The 18,890-nt window shown below is 50.6% G+C and overlaps 5 protein-coding genes across 5 annotated transcripts; 2 read left to right on the forward strand and 3 right to left on the reverse strand.

Annotated features, from left to right (window-relative positions):
* Positions 1–156: 156 nt before the first annotated feature.
* On the reverse strand, positions 157–1,850 carry AUEXF2481DRAFT_8851 (uncharacterized protein; the record flags this gene model as incomplete). Its single annotated transcript, XM_013484067.1, has 3 exons — positions 157–186; positions 240–392; positions 447–1,850. The coding sequence occupies 3 exons, from the start codon at positions 1,848–1,850 to the stop codon at positions 157–159; spliced, it is 1,587 nt and encodes a 528-aa protein (XP_013339521.1).
* An 873-nt stretch (positions 1,851–2,723) lies between these two features.
* Positions 2,724–4,722, forward strand: AUEXF2481DRAFT_33375 (uncharacterized protein; the record flags this gene model as incomplete). Its single annotated transcript, XM_013484084.1, has 3 exons — positions 2,724–2,960; positions 3,236–4,215; positions 4,269–4,722. The coding sequence occupies 3 exons, from the start codon at positions 2,724–2,726 to the stop codon at positions 4,720–4,722; spliced, it is 1,671 nt and encodes a 556-aa protein (XP_013339538.1).
* A 174-nt stretch (positions 4,723–4,896) lies between these two features.
* On the forward strand, positions 4,897–7,103 carry AUEXF2481DRAFT_44441 (uncharacterized protein). Its single transcript, XM_013484095.1, has 4 exons — positions 4,897–5,226; positions 5,291–5,384; positions 5,438–5,492; positions 5,550–7,103. Exons 1-4 carry the CDS (start codon positions 5,077–5,079, stop codon positions 6,694–6,696), a joined length of 1,446 nt encoding a protein of 481 aa, XP_013339549.1. The 5' UTR covers positions 4,897–5,076; the 3' UTR covers positions 6,697–7,103.
* An 8,440-nt stretch (positions 7,104–15,543) lies between these two features.
* On the reverse strand, positions 15,544–16,647 carry AUEXF2481DRAFT_44450 (uncharacterized protein). Its single transcript, XM_013484096.1, has 3 exons — positions 16,520–16,647; positions 16,388–16,463; positions 15,544–16,341 (listed from the first exon to the last, which is right to left on the reverse strand). The coding sequence occupies exons 1-3, from the start codon at positions 16,609–16,611 to the stop codon at positions 15,697–15,699; spliced, it is 813 nt and encodes a 270-aa protein (XP_013339550.1). The 5' UTR covers positions 16,612–16,647; the 3' UTR covers positions 15,544–15,696.
* Positions 16,648–17,574: 927 nt separating this feature from the next.
* AUEXF2481DRAFT_70427 (uncharacterized protein) lies at positions 17,575–18,655 on the reverse strand (the record flags this gene model as incomplete). The annotated part of the gene is made up of 2 exons (XM_013484126.1): positions 17,575–18,206; positions 18,262–18,655. 2 exons carry the CDS (start codon positions 18,653–18,655, stop codon positions 17,575–17,577), a joined length of 1,026 nt encoding a protein of 341 aa, XP_013339580.1.
* Positions 18,656–18,890: the final 235 nt, after the last annotated feature.

Genomic DNA, 18,890 nt, shown 5'->3' on the forward strand with positions numbered 1-18,890 from the left:
TACCCGCCTTGCTCTTGGTACACTTGGGTAGCTGCCGGTATTTCCCTCTGCTTGTATCGCCCGTGCATTCTACTGAGCCCTGACCAGACTACGATACTGCATTGGATCGCATCTCTTTGTATGAGCACACAGGTTGGTTGCGTGGCTCCGACCGACTTAATAACTCTGAGGATATTGACTTGCAGGCTGCGTCGCGTCAGTATATGTGTCTGTGTAGCACGAGTCTCATGTTTACTTACCGGACTGTTCAGCATGTTTTGGCGTTCATTTCGGCCCTTCTTAATGTGTCGCTTTAGAGCACTCGAATCCAGGGGCTTCAGCAGCTCGAAACTGCACAGAAGCTCACCAGATACAGACATGACGGCTCCCCAGTTGTCGAATTCTCCGCAGTACTGTGTGTGATCGTTAGCAAATGATAGAAATGGCGAGTTTTGTAGACTACTCACGTTTGGTGCGGAGAACACAGTCACCAGAACTCGGTCGGTGAAAAACTCGTATCCATCTTCAACCACCATGTGCGCTCTGCAAACCAGATCAAAATCGTGTTTGGCGAGGAACTCCATGATGACCTTCTTGCCAAAGCAGTAGCTGACGCCTCTCTCGTTGGCTTCCCAGTCATTCTCCATGTCTGCCGGATCACTCCATAGCAGATCGTTGAGCAGCCCATAATCAGGAACATCGGTCGGTCTTGCAATGTTACGGATGTCGTCCATGTGTGACAGACTAGGCGACAGGCCGCCATGCACGCAGAAAATCTTGCCCGCAACGATAGAGGCGATAGGCAAGCAGTTGAAAGTGTCGACAAATGACTTCCAGACCTTGATGTTGCAACGACGCTTGCATTCGTCGTAGAAGCCGTAGACACGCGTTACATTGGCACATTCGTGGTTACCACGCAAGAGGAAGAAGTTCTCAGGATAGCGCAGCTTGTAGCAGAGCAACAAAAGAATGGTTTCCAAACTTTGTTTGCCACGGTCAACGTAGTCGCCCAGGAAGAGGTAGTTGGAGTTGGGAGGGAAGCCACACATCTCGAACATGCGCAGCAAGTCGGTGTATTGGCCGTGTACGTCACCCACAATCTTGACTGAAGGTGCAAGCTCCAACAAGGCAGGCTGGGATAGGAAGACCTCGCGAGCGGCCTGGCAAATGGCAAAGATCTCGGCATTCTTGAGGCACACAGTCTTGGTAACCTTGCCGGCGTATCCGGCGTCGATCAAACGCTTGATCATTTCATCCAAGTCCGACGTCTTGAGAACGCCGATGTCCATGGATGAAGCCGAACCTTCGGATAGCGCGAGAGCTGCGGCGGCGGCGCTGGGCTTGTGATCAGCCTTCTTCATCAAGATGGACTCCTTAGGCTCGGTAAGGTTGTTGTGCTGCAGAGTGCCGGTAGGAGGAGCATCAGAGACGTGCTCGACTTCGCCAGATCGCTGGGCTTTCGTGATGTCGGAATGACCATGACCGATGGAGGATGAGAGAGTGGGGGAGGGAGGAGCTTGAGCATCGTCTTGATCATCGGCGTCAGCGTCTTGGTCATTGCTCGCTCCGCTGCCTCGACGCGAAGTCTCGGATAGCGAGGGTGCCGAAGGAGAGCGCTTGTGCTTGGAAGTGGGTATCGACTGGCTGGCGGAAGTGTCGATGTTCGGCTCTGACTGTCTCTTAGGCGAGGCCAGCGACGATGACGAGCCCTTCAGGTTATCAGTGGAGATCTTTGAGGGGATCTTTGAGCGAATGGAGCCGCGGAAAGAACGCGTGGAGCCCTGCGTGTCGGACTTTGAGAAGGAGGGATATGAGCTGAGATCAGGGCCGTCTTGCGAGCCCTTCTCGCCCTTTGACGGCTGGTTGCCCATGCTGGAGTGAGAATCGGAATGGGGAATGCGCGTGTGTAACGAGAGAAGTGGGAATGGGACGGGCCTCTACACAATGCTGTCACGACCACTGGGACATGTGGAGCGCACGGAAGAGTCGCACAACGTAGCGGGGTCCTGCGGGTTGCACAAGCTCGGAAATGAAAGACGGTGCTTGTTGGAGTGATGCGAGTGTAAGCGGCGATGTAGGAGATGGAGATGGTGGTTATGCGGGTTAAATGGATAGCTAGCTATGTTTCTTATGGAAGAACGAGCATGTCATACCGCACCTGCCTCAAGCTTGGCGGCATTGGCCAGATCCCCAAGCCCCACAATCTCTCTTTCCCTCAGCCACAACTCGCGACTGCCCTTAGAGCATGAGCCAACACCTGAGAGACTTTCAAATCACGCACCCGTTATCACTATTACTACTACGATACTCATTATCCTTGAATCTTCCCCGTTTCTAATATTGAGCTCTCACTGAAAGACAACACCCGTTCTCTTCGCATTGTTGTCGCGAAGATCGCCAAAGCAGTACCTCCCGCTCGGCTTCTCAAGCCGCATTCTTCGTGCGAAAGTATGTGACGCTTGTAGCTGCCTCCGAGGACAACACTTTCTTTGAATCCCAGAGTTGTCTTCGGAGATACAATGTCTCGTCGACGGTTTTTGAGGCTCTCTTGACACAGGAGATCAATGTGCCTTTAAACAGCTTGTTGTCGTCCAACGATACTACAGAGGAGAGCGGAATCCTAGCATATGGTGAGGTACAAAGGTCGTCATTCACACCCCACCTCACACATCCTTATCTTGCTTGTTGATCTTGCAAGCATCTCTCTTTTTGACTTCTCGACAACCTACCTGGCTACCATCAACATGCGCCATTTTCCAACTCTATCATTTGCTTTTTACCTGGCTGCTCAGCCTCTAACACTGACCTCAGCCTCACCATCTTGGTCTTCGCATGCGTCACAGCGACTCCTTGGCGATCATGTCGCGGACGGCGCTCCTTTCCATCCTGCTTTCGATGCCTTCACAGATCGTCTCATGAAAGAGTGGCATATCCCCGGTCTGGCTATTGCCGTTGTCCGCGAGAACAGAACATGGTCCAAGGTAATTTGACATCTGCTTTGTATATCTCTGGTCAATTTCAATGTCACCGCAATCAAGCCGCCTTACTCCCTGTAAGACTGGGCCCGTTCAAGTCATGTCGTAACTTTTCATGGAACTGGAGTGTCAGTCACCGAGAATGCATGAGCAGCCAGGGAGTGATCGCCATCGGCGGACGCTCGATTCTCATTTTCAAGACGTCGATTCGTTTCTCATATGTGCTCTCATGAATCATCTATTCTGCTCATCGAATCATGACCTAATCAATCTGCTTCAAGGGTTACGGGTATGCTTCTTTACCTGACGTGCCATTCACGCCGCACTCACTGTTCCAGGGCGCCAGTACCACGAAGTCCTTCACGGCCTCTCTTGCAGCCTTATTGGTACAGGACCAGGAAGACTATGGCCACATCCAGTGGAACACCCCTCTTCACGACATCGTTGGTAATGACCTTGTCCTCAAGGATGACTACTTAACAACTCACATCACCTTTGTCGACGCAATGTCTCATCGAACCGGTATGCCTAGACACGATGCCGTGTGGTACGACAGAGGACTAGACACCAAGACTCATACACATGTCATGCGCTATCTTGACACGAGTGCAAGCTTCAGGACAGTGTTTCAATACTGCAATCTGTTCTTCACTGCAGTCTCGCACGTCATCGAAACCGTTACTGGAAGATCGCAAGCCATTTTGCTGCGTGACTGGATTTTCGAGCCTCTCGGTATGAACGAATCTTATTACTCTATCAATGATGCTGCAAAGTGTCAGATAGCAAATCCTCGGTGCAAGCTAGCTGATAGCTATGCCTGGAACAAAGAGACAGGATCTTATGAGGCGTGGGCGCTGGACGTCCGAAATCCTGCCGACGGAGCTGGAGGTGTTATTTCCAATGTCATTGACTATAGCAAGTGGATTCGTGCTCTAATGTACGAGGAAGGACCAGTTTCCAAAGACGGCCATGCGGGACTGAAATACCCTCTGTCCATGGCAGGTGCAGAAGTTGCGCCCTTTGCGGGACCCTCTTGGTATGGAATGGGCCTTGAAGGGGGCGTCTATCGCGGTACGAAGGTCTTTTCGCACAATGGCGGTATCAGTGGCTACGCATCCACCATGAAGTTCTTGCCCGATCACAAATTTGGACTTGTGGTGTTCCAGAACTCACAGAACAATGCCATGGAGGCCATTGGATGGCGATTGATTGACGAGTTCCTCGGTATGGAAGAGAAAGAGTTCTACGACATGAACAAGACGTAAGAGCATGAACATGCGGCTTCACCTTGGTGCACTGACTGACCGTAAGCAGGCAATCAGATATGGCTAAAAAGCGTGAGGACCAGCTTGAAGCTCTGCCCTCAATGCTTTACCCCAACGTGTCTGCGGTACCCGTACAGCCACAACTTCCACTGCAAGACTATACAGGGAGATATGGCAATGCTGCATATGGAGAGTTCAATATCACTCTCGACGCGCCTTCTGATCTGCTAGACAAGTCAGAGCTCGAGTCATCGGGCTCTGCGGATCTACCGCTCTATGCAACATCCAAAGGTCGACATGTGCTGTTCACATTCCGACATGTTTCTGCAGAGCACTGGCTGTTGGAACTCCGGATGGTCATCTATGATTCGAAGGTGGCCGACGATTACAAGAAGGCTAAGTTTGAGGTTGGGGCAGACGGCATTGTACAGAGGGTTGGGGCAGTCATGGAAGCAGCAGTGCCTGGAGATGAAGCGTGGGTGTGGTTTGATAGAGTCGAGTGAAAGGTGTCTTAGTCAGAGGTCGTTGAGTAGGAACAGAGACAATGTGGAAGTGATGCTTTGAGGATTGAAAGTTGGTCTTTCACATGTTCCTGCATGCATACGTCAGAAGTTCAGCCAAGATTTGCGGCAGCCTTGCGCGGCCCCTCGGGCATAATTTACCAAGTAAACTTCCAAGGTTGATAGAAATAACTTTCTTGCAACAAAGCCCGACCTATTGTTCCAAGTAACAGACATACGAACAAGTGCAGTTTCTCTCTTTCCATACTTGGACAATCACAAATTCCAAGTCTCGCCAACCATCGACTATTCGGATCCTGCCCCACAATAACAACAAAGACACGAGCGACGACCGCGATGGTCAAGGACACAGCATACTATGACGCGCTAGAAGTGTCGCCCACTGCCACCGATGTCGAGATCAAGAAGGCATACCGCAAACTAGCCATCCGCCTGCATCCCGATAAGAACCCCGGCGATGAGACTGCGAGCGCAAAGTTCCAGGAAGTACGGCGCCCAACAATACATTCTCGCATTGTCGTGGTCACGTTCTGACCGCTTGTCCTTCTAGATCGGCGAGGCATACCAAGTTCTCAGTGATGAGAAACTCCGCAAGCAATATGATGACTACGGCAAGGAGGGCGCCATGCCCAACACAGGCTTTGGTAAGAGAGCTCGAGGTCACTACAAGCTACGACGAGAACTGACGGCAAAACAGAGGATCCTTCCGAGATGTTCAACGAGATCTTTGGTGGTCATGCCTTTGCAGACTGGTAAGCAGGATCTAGACCATCTACGCACGTGCGAAGTCCCACTGAGACCATCAACAGGATCGGCGAAATCTCCATGGTCCGCGATATGGAGAAGTCGATGGAAATCACCATGCGCCACGAGGAGGAGAATGCTGCCGCTGATGCAGAGGCCGAGGCCGCAGCCGCTACCGTCGACGAGAAGAAAGCAAGCCTGGACAAGACGGTTCACGAATCCGCCGCTCAGTCCCACGCCGGTGCTGCCGCCGATCTCAAAGATGGCATGGACAAGATGAATCTCTCCGAGGAAGCACCAGCACCACCCGCCTATTCTGCAGAAAGACCAAAGGGCGTTCCCACACGTCTTGCCCTTACCGACCGCGCCGAAGAGGAAGCCCGCATGGAAGCCGCTGGCGTCACCGAAGCAGAGAAGAGCCTACGCGCAAAGGAAAAGAAGAAGGGCGGGTTGACCAAGGAGCAAAAGGAGGAGCTTGCCGCTTTCGAGGCCGAGCGTGATCGTGCTCGTGGAGAGCGCATTGAGGACTTGTCCAAGAAGCTCATCAACCGCGTCAGCGTATGGACCGAGACCGACAAGGGCAAGGACGTCACCACCTCCTTCCGCAAGAAGATGGAGCAAGAAGTCGAAAACCTTAAAATGGAGTCCTTCGGTCTTGAGATCCTACACGCCATTGGCCAAACATACACACAAAAAGCAGCCACGTTCATCAAGAGTCAGAAACCGATCATTGGCGGCGTCACCGGCTTCTTCTCACGCTTGAAGGACAAGGGCTCACTCGTCAAGGAGACATGGGGCACCGTCAGCACTGCCATAAGCGCACAGATGGAAATCGAAGAAATGGCCCGCGCAGAAGAACGTGGCGGCGACGACTGGACAGACGAGAGAAAGATGGAATTCGAGCGTCGCGTGACGGGCAAGATCCTCGCCGCCGCATGGCGAGGCTCCAAGTTTGAGATTCAAAGTGTTCTCCGCGACGTCTGCGACAAGGTGCTCTATGACAAGACTGTCAAGGTGGATAAGCGTGTCGAGCGTGCTCACGCTTTGCTTGTGATAGGAGATGTGTTTGCTAAGGCTGCTCGTAGCGCTGATGAAGAGGGTGATCATCTTGCCTTTGAACAGCTCATGGCTGAGGCTGCACAGAAGAAGGAGAAAAAGAAGAAGGACAAGGAACCAAAGGAGCCTAAGGAGCCCAAGGAAACCAAAGCCTAGAACTCTAAAGCTCCTTCTTTTGACTGGACCTTGAAGCAACAAGACCTCCAATGTTGTATAGATATCTGTCTATCATGCTACGACGCGCCTTATAGGTCTCCTTTTCCTGTTTCAAGATACAACTGGCGTTTTTCCATATCCCTAATCACCTGTACATCCGTCATCTTTTTCTTGACTTCTGTCACCTAGTACCCCATGGAATACCAAGCCCCTCTACCAATTACACCTTTGGCCTAATCCAACCAGACTTCTGATAACTGATTTCGTCACATATCACAACTTCGAGGTGTATAGGCAAGACTGGCCCAAGGCACGATAACTTCTTGAATTGCAGTGGCCTATGGGATTCGCAATGGCTTTGTGTATGCACTAGAGCTACCGAGGTATGGTGATTACTCATTGCTCTATCTCACGTAGGAAGACTGATTTTGCATCTAAAGACGTCTGCTCTATGACATTCTCATAGATCACACCACTTTCTGATGCAGCCATTCGGCCCTCGTGATCATCAGATTTGTAGATGTTCGAAGTGATGTGCGAATTTTGATGCTACGTGAAGACAGGGTCACCTCCAGAAGTACGCACCTCCGTGGAATATGTGATTGTGGATTGAGGTTTTCCGATTTCAACCTTTATCACTGCCGGAATACATGCAACTATGTCTGACTGATGAAAGAAGAATGTTGCTCGTGGGGACTCAGAGGGGCAGCATGGTTTACTTCTACCTCTTCTGATGAGCCTGATGAGCCTAATGAACCTAGTAAACTGTACAAGTCTTTTCTCGTGGAACATGGTCATTCCATTGTGTGTGGTCAATACTCGTGGCTACATTCAGTAAAGACATATATCATTGCTGCTGAAAAGCGTTGTATGCATCGATGTGACACGAAGACAGGATCATTACCTTCAGCTTATAGATCGATCTGTCGGTCACATAGTAGTCGGAGATGCTCGCTAGTTCTACCTTCAGATCTTCGGCAGAAACACCCTTTGGCGCAGTTGAGTATCGGCACATACAAGCGTGCTAATACATTGCCTCATATTCACAGTGTACACCGCATCCTGTATCACTTGCCTTTGGAATCAAGTCCATTTCCTCGTTGACAGGAAGGGCCAGTGTTCTGGACCCGGACCTTGAGCGAGAAAATCCAAGTCTCAGTAGAGACCAGGCAGAGTTGGGTTTACGGTCTTCGCATTGCTGGGGCTTCTGCTTTGACCCGATCGGCGGGACCGGATACTTTGACGACCTCTGGAAAATCGTATGGGCGCTTTCGCTGAACGTCTGCATGGCGGTTAGTGAATTCGGTCTGGCCTATCGTCTTGAACAAACTGTTTGCGGATGGTTGGCCGCGACCAGTTTGAACATTTCAGACTTTGTGACATTGCGACTTCTGGATACTCACGTGCGATGTACCGAGGAAAGTCGCGATCCAGGTCTCCAGAGATCGTCTAGCCGAACTGGCGTTGAACATCTATTAGTCCTAACCTGGGGTCGGTGCCTGAGGCAAGTACGGTGTCGTCCTTAGCAATCTCTGACATGGAACATTCTGTCGGCAAGCAGATAAGACGCAACCGCATCGCAACGCACACATGACAACACTTTTCTCTATCCACTGCGACCGACAGACACATGCACGTGTTATTTTGAGTTGACGGGTACGCGCTGCGGGCGCTGCACGAAAAGGCGAGGCCCAGCCGACGCCGACAACCTTGAAAGTTCGGAGTACGGTACGTACTCGAGTATACTTGCCGAGTCAGCTGTGTCGAGTCTCCGCTCATGCCAACGCACCCCGGTCGTACCAGCGAAGCTGAGGTCAAGAGCATCCTGGAGCTAGTGGGTCGACAGGAAGGTGGTGTGAGTGTTGCCTGAGCCAGGATGGATGCCTGCCATGCGCTGATTTGGTAAGCTGCGGGCTCGCTTGATCAGACAGGTTTCTTGGAGATTGGATGTGACCAAGAGAAGAAGTATACAAGTCTTGAGTTGCATGTGACTTCCTCTTCTGCCCTTTGAGCTGCCAGGTTGATGTATCAACTATGATGTGATTCACCGCATGTAGCAGATAGTGTCGCTGAGTAATCTCCATACAGATATGCAGGGCCGCGTCTACACATCATCGCTTGGACAAATCAATGCTTATCGTGCATTTAATATGGCGTGTGTTGCCCGATAGATGAACAATTGATGAAGACTGCGGGCACGTGGTCCTGATTTGCAGTGCATAATGCGGCTTGGAAAGTCCGTGATGGGATGGTGCGGATGCAGCGCAGTCTGCTTGCTTTGAGAAATGGTCCAAGAATGAAAATGGCGCTGGATGAAAGTCTAATTGTAATGCACATCGCGGCCACCGCCGTCGTGCTAAGAATCTTGTTCGTCTCTGCACTACTGCACATGCTGGCCTCCTGCATGAACCTGAGCGTTTTATGGAGAGTGTGCTGCCTTGCCGGACATGTCATGCGATGGCGTTTGATTACATGCGCTGTCATGACAAGTGTACTCGAAGTAGAAGGATCAGGGCGGCAAGGATGACTGATGCTCTGTCGTTGCCTAGTCAGGATTGGAAATCAGACAGAGGCTCAATAAAGGTGTCTGTGAAATGCAAGCCACGGAAGCGGCGGGGTTATCGCGGATAGCCGCTGTCCTCCGAGAGCTTATTCATAGTAAAGTCAATATTGCCGCCGAGAATGGAAGTTGCTGTTTTGCCTTGTGTCTCTTCTCAGAAACGCGTACCGCTAACCATTTGAAATCGTTCGCACATCCTGGATCATGATTGGGTCCGAGGGGATCCATCTTCGGCTGGCAGAAAGGATTTATCGATCAGTTAGTGCTTAGTCCTTATCATGACGACGATAGGAGAAGACAAAGCCCCTTTCCGTGCCTGCCACGTTGCGGAAGTGAGCAGGTACAGAGGTTACTCTACGATGAGATTAGGATATGGTGGAGATACTTTTGCATCTTTGTGGAGGTGCAGTCGATCATGGCGCAGAATCTCGATAGCAAACGGCACATGAACCTTTACGCTTTCACTCTGAAACGCCGCGGCTCTGCATATCTGTCATGTCCAACCTTTTCTCACGGTACCACAAGCATCATCGTTCGTACTTGCGGTTGTTGGAAAGTTGGAAATTGTACGTATGATGTAGCTATACCACATCTTCAGAAGGTTCAAAACACTGGCATGACCGCACACTGTGATGGTGGTTACAGTACAGGTTGTGCCTGGCGATCCCAATTGCAGAAATCCGTCATCGCGCACTCCGGAGGAGCAAATCATCGAGTTATTGACCTGCAGCAGAGCGAGAGAAACCGTTGGAGTGAAAGACATTCGTTCTTGTGCTGAGCTTAACTGCTGTGGGGAAGGTGACCAAAAGGTAATCGAAATTGCAAGTCAACCGCGTGGATAGAGGGCATTTAGCGATTGGACGGAGCAACTTCAACATCACGCGTATGCGGAATAGATAGGACAGTTGAGTTCGAGGGGATGATGATTCGATTGAGAAACGATAACTATTGAGGCGCGATTCTGTCTGCTGCCATGGGTATAATATGCAAAAATCCCGAATACTCCAAACAATGAACCCCATAGGAGCTGTTCCCATGACCGATGAACTGAAGAAAGTAATGAAAAATTGCGTCAAAGCGTGTCGAAGATGTGTGTGATCTCCGATTGTGGGGCGTTAAGGTGGTGTACAAGACAACCAGTTGAACAATATCGTGTTGGTCGAGGCTAGCATGGGAAGACCAAGAAGCGTGGGCTGCAAGTTCCATGCTGAGTTCTGAGCAAAGTGGGGTTGCCAAAGTGGGCAGCTTTCACAAGCAAGTGCCTGTCGGACCACTGATCTGCGCTGGGGGTGGGCCATGCATGCAAGCTGTGGATCATGCTTCAGATTGTAGAGAGCATCCAATGAGATCAGTTGCTCAGGTATGCCCGCTATCAGGGTGCAATTGAGTGAATGCAAGTGCGGTGCCGAAGATGGGTGGCTGATGATGGAATAGAGTGATGTGCACGTCTTGCGTGCAGGCGATATTCTCCTCATGAAACGTTGGTGTTGTGATGTGATGATTCGAGATCATGTCCGAAGTGACTAATAGTTCACTTGGGAAGAGGAGGCAGAGGTCTGTTTGGGGGAGGACCAGGGCATGGGGGGAACTCGAACATGGCAGGCATTGTGATGTAGAGTGGATTGTTGTGTAGTAAAGAGGATGATGGACAGTAGATTGGGCCAGATGCTGATGCTTGAAGCTTTGGTAGAGGTTGAGACTTGAGATGATTTGTGTGCGGGATGAAAAAGAGCGGATGGGATGGGAGTAGGCAGGCATCTATATATTCAGTCACAGTGATAGAGGGCTCGAGTAATTGGCCATGATGCAACTTGAAGCGTAGGGTCGGTGACTAACGGCCAAGCACAAGGGTCGGATGGCCCGTGGGTCTAACAAGGACTGCGCGCGAAAAGGAGACACCGGGCTGGCTTTCGTATCCGTTCGGCAGCAAGGCTGACAAGACCAACTAATCTTGGAGATTGTGACGTTTTCACTCGGATGATCAAGAGGCAGCAGTCGATCAATCTACATCATATCCCTGTTTCATATACTGTCTTGCAGCCTTCACATTCCATGTTCCCTGTTGATTGTGCCGCTCGAGAGCAGCGGTGAAGTGGCCGACTTGTTGATCATTGATTGCTGTTGCTGCCCAGACTCTAGGTACTTGCTCCTGCTCCAGACTGTGTGTGTCAGCAATCGGTGGCTGACGAGTGCCTGCTCAGCTAAGCTGTACGACGGTTACCCTAGGTATGCAAGCGATCCAGGTCAAGGTTTGGTCAATTTGAGACAAAGTCAAAAGCACCGAACCGACAAACGGTCGACCGCCGACATGTGTCTCAAGGTGAAGATGCGGGAGCCGGGATTCGTGGCAAATTGCGCTGTCGTCGTTGCAAACGCTCATCAAACGATTTCCAAGCATGACTCGTCACTCGTCTTCGACCTGACGTCGCACCAAGCCCAATTTTCTTCAGCTAAAGCATTTTCACTCTACTCAGCACTCTAAGCGAATGATTGCCCTACCGAAGGCCTGTAGAATTTTTGTGGAAGTAATGATGCTCTCGACGATCGTGAATAGTCTGCTCCAAGATGATCAGTCGTTGCTACTCGTGTACTGACAGAGCCCGAAACACCGAAAACAAGACAAGGCGAGTCGTAAGAATCTCGATGTCTGTTACCAGAATATCTCCAGTGATCGACCTCCTTGGATGCAAGTGCTGGAGTTCCCGCACTCGCACACGTGGCTTACTGCCATGCCTGTCAAAAATTTGTCGATGTGTAAGCTCCAAAGGGACACCGTATCGGGAGCCGTAGCCTCGTCATAGTCAACTCAAGATCTTACTCAAGCACTCTAAAAGTCCGAACTGGATGCCACACTTCTGCTTGGGAAGTGCCAAATACGTTCCCGAGCTCTTGGTACTTTGTCCAACTTTTACGAACATCTTCCCCGGATCAACAGGGGTGCGTGTGCGAGAGCGGCACGATTTCTGCTTTTTCCGCGATTGGGCTGCATGCTACCAATACACAATTGTTCCACGATCATTCCATCTTGTTTCTCTCAGCTTCTGCATGTTACACAATATTATGGCTTTGATTTAGAGCGCGTCGCCCAGGTCCGGTTGCCTACTCCATTCAGCTCATACAAATTCTCGCTTCCCGGCAGCCCCGAGACTCGGGTAGCACACGCGGACTCGTGGACGCGCAGCTCGCACAGCCTTGCTGGTGCCAGAAGCATCGTATCATGCATACCGTTACTACCTCGATACGGAAGCATGAAGAAATAGATCGTCCTAAGGCAGCATTCTAATGAGCCGGTCTTAGCATGCTAGTAGTGTTGTATGTTCTGCATCCTCGTTGGCGCTATCGGACGCGCCATGATGCACCATTGCATTTTTTGTGCTGGAAAGGAGCGCAGCCTTGACCACTACTATACATGTGTGCGAGACTGTGGGATTCTCCGATGATACAGCGCATCTCTCCTGAATTTCACCGCCCTTTCTGGATGTGCCAACGGCTATGAGCTGCCCCCAGCTTCCGACATACCTGCTGGAGCTTTCGCGCAACTTTTGCTTTGGAACGTTACCCTCACCGCAGAGTCACAGACCTTTGTGGTATCAGTTCTTCCCTTGACTCGGGTTCGAGAAGGAAATGATTTTCTTCTAGTCTATACCGACTGGCGCTGCTAGAACCTCGTGTTTCACCCTCGCTCATCATTTCCCCCAGGTAGACCCTGACATGGCCCGTACCGCTTGACGTTTGACTACCCAAGGCCACTCATATCAACCCTGATAATTTTGAACATGGCACGTGTAAGCTCACAGACCCTTGCAAACATTCCAGGGAAAGTCCCTAGTCCTTTTGTCAGCAAGTTATCTCCGACCTACCTTTGTGGTGAGCACCTCCAGGGTCGCAGTAATATGAGCACAGAACTGACAGGTGAGGTGATGATTCCCTGTGGGTCTCACGTCTCACAGCAAGGAGAGTTCGTCCTCATTTCTTCTATGCACAGCACGTCCGCGCTGCACTTTCCCTACTGAGCTGCGAGGTCATTATGCATCAGCGCCAGGTACCTGGTTACAGGCCTTGAACATGGGCTGCAGATTACCAATTGAGACAAAATATATTGATGCGCTTAGTTTATCCGGTTCATGCACTCTCGGTGGAGGCAGGATATTGAAATTGTATGTGCAGATCTCTGTTCCGTGCAGATACTATCAATGGCATCGTATAATCGAACCACTCTGCCATGCGTGCATATCGCTGCACGACTGCATGAATTTGCGAGCACCCGCACTTTGTACTATCTTAAGATACCAGACACAGTCGCAACGTCCTCTATCGTTTCAGGCTTGAAGCCTGTCCTTTGCGGTCTGTCTATACTAGGAAAAATTTGAAAGCCGCGAGTTCAACTTCTGGAACATTGTGCGGAAAGCATTTTGATAGCATTGACCGTCTGGTTAAATGTCGGTCAAGGTTTGTCCTGAGCCTGGACCCTGACGAGGCTCAGCCTCCAAAATTACGGAGAACTTGAAACATCATTTACAGCACGACCTGTGATCTCGGTGCTCTGTTCAAAATGATCACGTCTCTGAGATGTTTGGACAACATGAGGGCTGGGAGCATACGACTTACTTGTCACGTTCCTCCTAATGTCCGCGTTTCAGGTCGACTTCGCCACATATTTGCACGACGCTGCCCAGCTTTGCTCGGCTCGAAGCATCCGCTTAAGATGTTGTTGACCATGATCGATTGACTACCTACTGGACGCATTCCAATGACTTACTCCTCTGAGGAGGCTTATCTTCCTCCTCCGCGCATACGAAATACTATTACACCGACGCACGATAGTTCCTCAACTTGCAGCGATGTCATTGAGATCATTGGTCTCATCGACTCCCTGCTAGGTCTATCAACACGAGATATGACTGTGTCTTTCTACAGCTCGAATTTGCCCAATTCTGATTAATCAGGAGCGTGGGTTTGACAGTGTTTTGTACATGGGATGCTGCAAGCTCCACTGACAGTGTCAACACGTGCAGGACTTTCTTCACAGCATAGCCACGCATCTATCGCACTAACAGCTAGTTCTCATGGGCCTTCCAGAGACCCGAAGAGAATCCATATCTCCACAAATCCTTGGTCAACCAGTACGGGATATGGCGTGCACAAGTGGTGAATGGTCACCTATAGCGTGGCCGATCAAATCCTCCACAAAACGCTTATCCAACGGTTATACTGTCTCCACCGTCATCGCGCTAACGCATCTCCGGTGTTGGCCAAATGTCGAAAAGGACAAAAATGCATCTTACCAATATTGGTTCCAAGCGATATCCTTTCTCTACATACGTCCAACTCGTCTCCAAAACCATGGCTTACGACACTCTTCCAGCCCCATGTGGATACTCGAGCATCCTCCGGCTCGTTGTGCTACTGCACGATACGGACTACTTGGCGGAACTATTTTGCTTCACGGTTTCTGGACCCCGGTCTCTATGTTTCTCCATACACTAAACGTCTCGTTGAAGCTGCGTCGGACCGTTCCTTGATATCCACATCAGGTTGCCATTGCATATATGGGGTTTGACTAAGGTAGCGCGTCCGAAAAGACCGCTGGATTCTGGCCCTCTTTCCAGATGGTCTGTCTGTACGCAGGAAGCCTCCAGGCAGGCTCAATCTCTGGAAAGACTCACATAACATATGCTATCACATTGTCACAGGTGCGGAGAGGTGTTTACGGCGTGGCCACCACCGATTGTATCAGAAACGTAACGGTGATAGCCCACAGATCGGCAGCATCTCCGCTGTCTCATGTTTCGCAAACCCGTTGAAGGATAGTCAACAGCCCGTGGAGACGCAACCGCCACTACGTGCTGCATGTCTTAGGAGCCCCGTCAGTTGTGGCGCTTATCTTTCTATAGTGCCTATAGCCTACGAAGATCCCCAGTCTGGCCGTCGTAAAACTTTGTGGCGAGGCTCGACTATCGTTCGATACTGTACATCAGTTGTAACTCGATCGACAATGCCTACGCCATCGAACCTGCGGTACAGCTTGTCCACAGGAAGCGGAAACATGTCATACTCGAGTAGCAGCTGAGGACATTTGCACTCTTCCTTCTGGCGAAATTGGTCACCCATGACTCTCCTCCGACATCCGTATGCAGCAACAAACGAGCTGTCAAAAGGCATAATTATTTAATGAACCAAGTGAGTCTCTTTGGAGAGCCGATAGATCAGAGGCTCTTAATAGACGTTGCTCTCATCAGCAAAATGCTTGTGCAATGGTACAGATGCAAACTACTGGATGCCTACGTTCGAGGAAGCTCACAAGGAGAATCATTGCTATTCACTGCTTATTGCCATAGGACCCTAGTAGCCAAAGTGAGTCATCGTCGGTCGGATGACTAGGAAACAGCCTATCCTACTCTCAGGCAACGCTACAACGCAAAAGATGATGCTTCTGTCGCTTAAGAGCGACCTCTGTACGAAACCAAGAAACTCCTAAGGGCCCCGAATGCGTCGCTTAAACCTTCTCTCTGGCCGGCCAGCAATTCCTTCGCCATGCTATCCATAAGGGCACCGCCCTCAGCAGAGTTGGTCAGCAAGTCCATACCGAACTCGGCCACAGCACTCGAGACCATGTCTTCATGCTCCTCCTCCAGGAAGTTGATAGCAGTTGGTGCCGAAGCGGCTAGCAGGGACGTCATAATCTTTGCGAATGTCTGGCATAAGGCATCTCTGTCATCTTGTGTAACAGCCTGGCCAAGCGCCTTGATGAGGTCGGCGATCTCGGGGACGATGGAAACGCTGGCACTATAAGTGCGAGAAATTTGGAAGATCATCATCCTGTACTCATCGATAGGCAGGCCTGGGCCGACAACGGCATAAGCCGGAGTTGACCATTGAGCCTCAACATCACTCTCTTTTTGGATAAGCTCCTCACGTGCATCGGTGTTGTTGGCTACCGGTGGAATCGGCATGACGGGAGATGCTCTAGCGATAGAGGGCCCAGTCGTATCAGGAGCGGCCGGGGAAGACATGTTGGATCCAGGGGTAAGATCATCACCGCACAGAGCGTCAGATGAGGGCAGTCCACGAGTGCTTCGGCGGGTCTGACACGTATTAGCTAGCGCTACTATGCGATCGACTTCGACCTACCTTGTTCTGATGCGCTCTTGTAGATAGATCATGCTTGGTCTTGATTGGCTTAGGCTCGGGTTCGGATTTGGACTGCCTGAAAGGATGTTAGACAAGGCTGCCGTACATGTCTTGATACAGGGGCACACTGACTTGGTTCTGAGGAACATGTCAAGATTCACGCTGCCATCTTCTCTCTGGAAACGATAGCGACCGAAGGTATAGTCGCGGCAGATAGTGACCATTTCATGGCCACAAAGGTCGAAAACGTAACCGATTAACTTGTGGAAGGTGGCGTTAGTCTCGATTTGACAGTTAGGATGACGGTCAACTCACGAATCCTTGAGTAGCTGTATCAGAGCCAGGTTCGGTGGCGGTTACAGGAATTGTCTCCATCTGCAAATCCTCATGCGCGTCCTTACACGAGGTAGCAAGGCAGTATACCTGTTTGAACACGCGATGTCCGTTGTCCAACTGCTGAACAGTATCCTTGCTAGCTGTCAGATAAATGCCGGGAAAGTCATCAAGCAATTTGGCTCTCTGTAAGCTTCTTGGTTTATTCGCTATAGCTTGCGAGAGATGATGCTCTGCCTGAGCCAGGACCTCTCCAAATGTCATGTGGCCATTGTAGCTTTCGTCTGGCTGATGACGATAACCTGTCCAGACCTCATCGTCTTGACTGAAGGGCTCTGTCTGACAGTTGCTGTGGGACTCGCCCGGTGGAGCGAAACAGATGTATGGATGTGGATCGGGTTTGCGAGGCATTTTGATCGGTGGTCGTCGTTGATGAAAGAGTGAAGGTGTGATGGTTGTCAGGTGGAGAAACTTGGGTGGCTAATGACGTTCGATGTATTCGTGCATGTCACTGAGAAGACGATGGGTGGTGGTCCCGTGTCGTGAATCAATACAACTGTGTGACAGAGTTGAATGTGATCGAATTAGCGACAACGTGCTTACTTGTACTCCTTCCTGATGAGTAAGGAACGCCCAGCAAACGCAGCATCTGAGCAAACGCCGCTCTCAGCGTTCTGATCTTGTTCGATCTCAATGAAGGCTGCGAAAGCTGGAAAACTTCAAAAACTTGTTTGGAATGAGAAAGCACGTACTGAGATACGATTCTGAAACGGCTCTCGATGGAGTCGGATGCTCTGAGGGTATATCATTATAGCACGGGAGGGATCAACTGAGATGCTTGTTGTAAAGTGCCCCTATAGCCCGACAGCTCTCAGGCTTAATTCCCATAGTTTGTTCTCGGCTGCCTCGTCGTACGCATAGGAAGCATAGCCACACCTTCCAATCCCTTCATCCTCCGCAAGGGCAGGAGCTACGCCAACCTCGGCCAGGTATACACCACCATGGGTCTCGAAGTATGGGCTCAGAGTAGCCCATACAGTAGTTGCAGCTCCCTGTTCCGCGCTGCATTCTATTTTCTGGAAGTAGTCCGGGTCGCCAATGCTCAAGAGATCTTCCACTTTCTGATGTCGCATCAATTCGGTTGAGAGAATCACACCGGGGTGAACAGACACAGCTCGGATACCCTGAGATCCGTAGACTCTATCGATGTAGTTGGCCATGTAAATGTTTGCCGTCTTGCTTTGTCCATAAGCAGCATAGGGGTCGTAGCTTCCCACCACTGCGAAGTCTATATCGTCAAAGCGAACGGGACTGATGAGATGACCGCTGCTTGACAGATTTATGACGCGAGACTTGCGTTCGGATGAAGCCGATGACAACAATGTGGGCTTAAGCAGCTCAAACAGCAGGAAGTGCCCGAAGTGGTTGCTTCCCATATGTGTCTCAAAGCCGCTGACGGTCTTGCCTTGAGGTGCTGCCATGACGCCTTGGTAAATTTGTCAGTAGAGACTACCAAAAGGTCGCATGGCTTGATCACTGACCTGCATTGTTGATCAAGATGTTGAGCTGGTTGCTTTTGGACTTGAACTCAGTGACGGCTGATCTTACGCTCTCTAGGTCACCCAGATCCATAGAAATGAGCTCAATCATCTTTCCGGCCGGTGCATCGTCGGTTATGGACTTGATGACGGCCTTCCCTTTTTCGACATCGCGGACAGTCAAATATAGTTTCGCGCCTGTCCGGTATAATGCCCTTGCAGTTTGAGCACCGAGCCCAGCGGAGCACCCAGTAATCAGGATGACAGCGTCGTTGAGCTTTCCCTCTGCGTTAAGATCTTTAATGATCTCGAGAGCCGTCGGTCTAACATCTCCAATGCCTCTCAGATTGGTGTGTTTTGCGAGATATGGTCGAAAAAGCTCTGTGGTGGGCTCCATGTTTTGGTGGTGTTGTAGATGTTAGGGGTTGAAGGTTCTATCTGTTTGTTTGAGTGCTCGAGTACACCATTAGGCAAGACATACTCGCTCGGTGTTTCAGATACAGTAGGCTCATCCAATTTGCGAATAAGACTGTGCCACCTCACAATCTGTCGTCGCTGCTCTGCACAACAGTGGAGCGGGACACCACCAAGTATTGAATATCAGCACACAGGCAAAGTGTAGACACAAAATT

Source organism: Aureobasidium subglaciale (assembly GCF_000721755.1).
Source record: "Aureobasidium subglaciale EXF-2481 unplaced genomic scaffold scaffold_33, whole genome shotgun sequence".
Taxonomy (NCBI): domain Eukaryota; kingdom Fungi; phylum Ascomycota; class Dothideomycetes; order Dothideales; family Saccotheciaceae; genus Aureobasidium; species Aureobasidium subglaciale.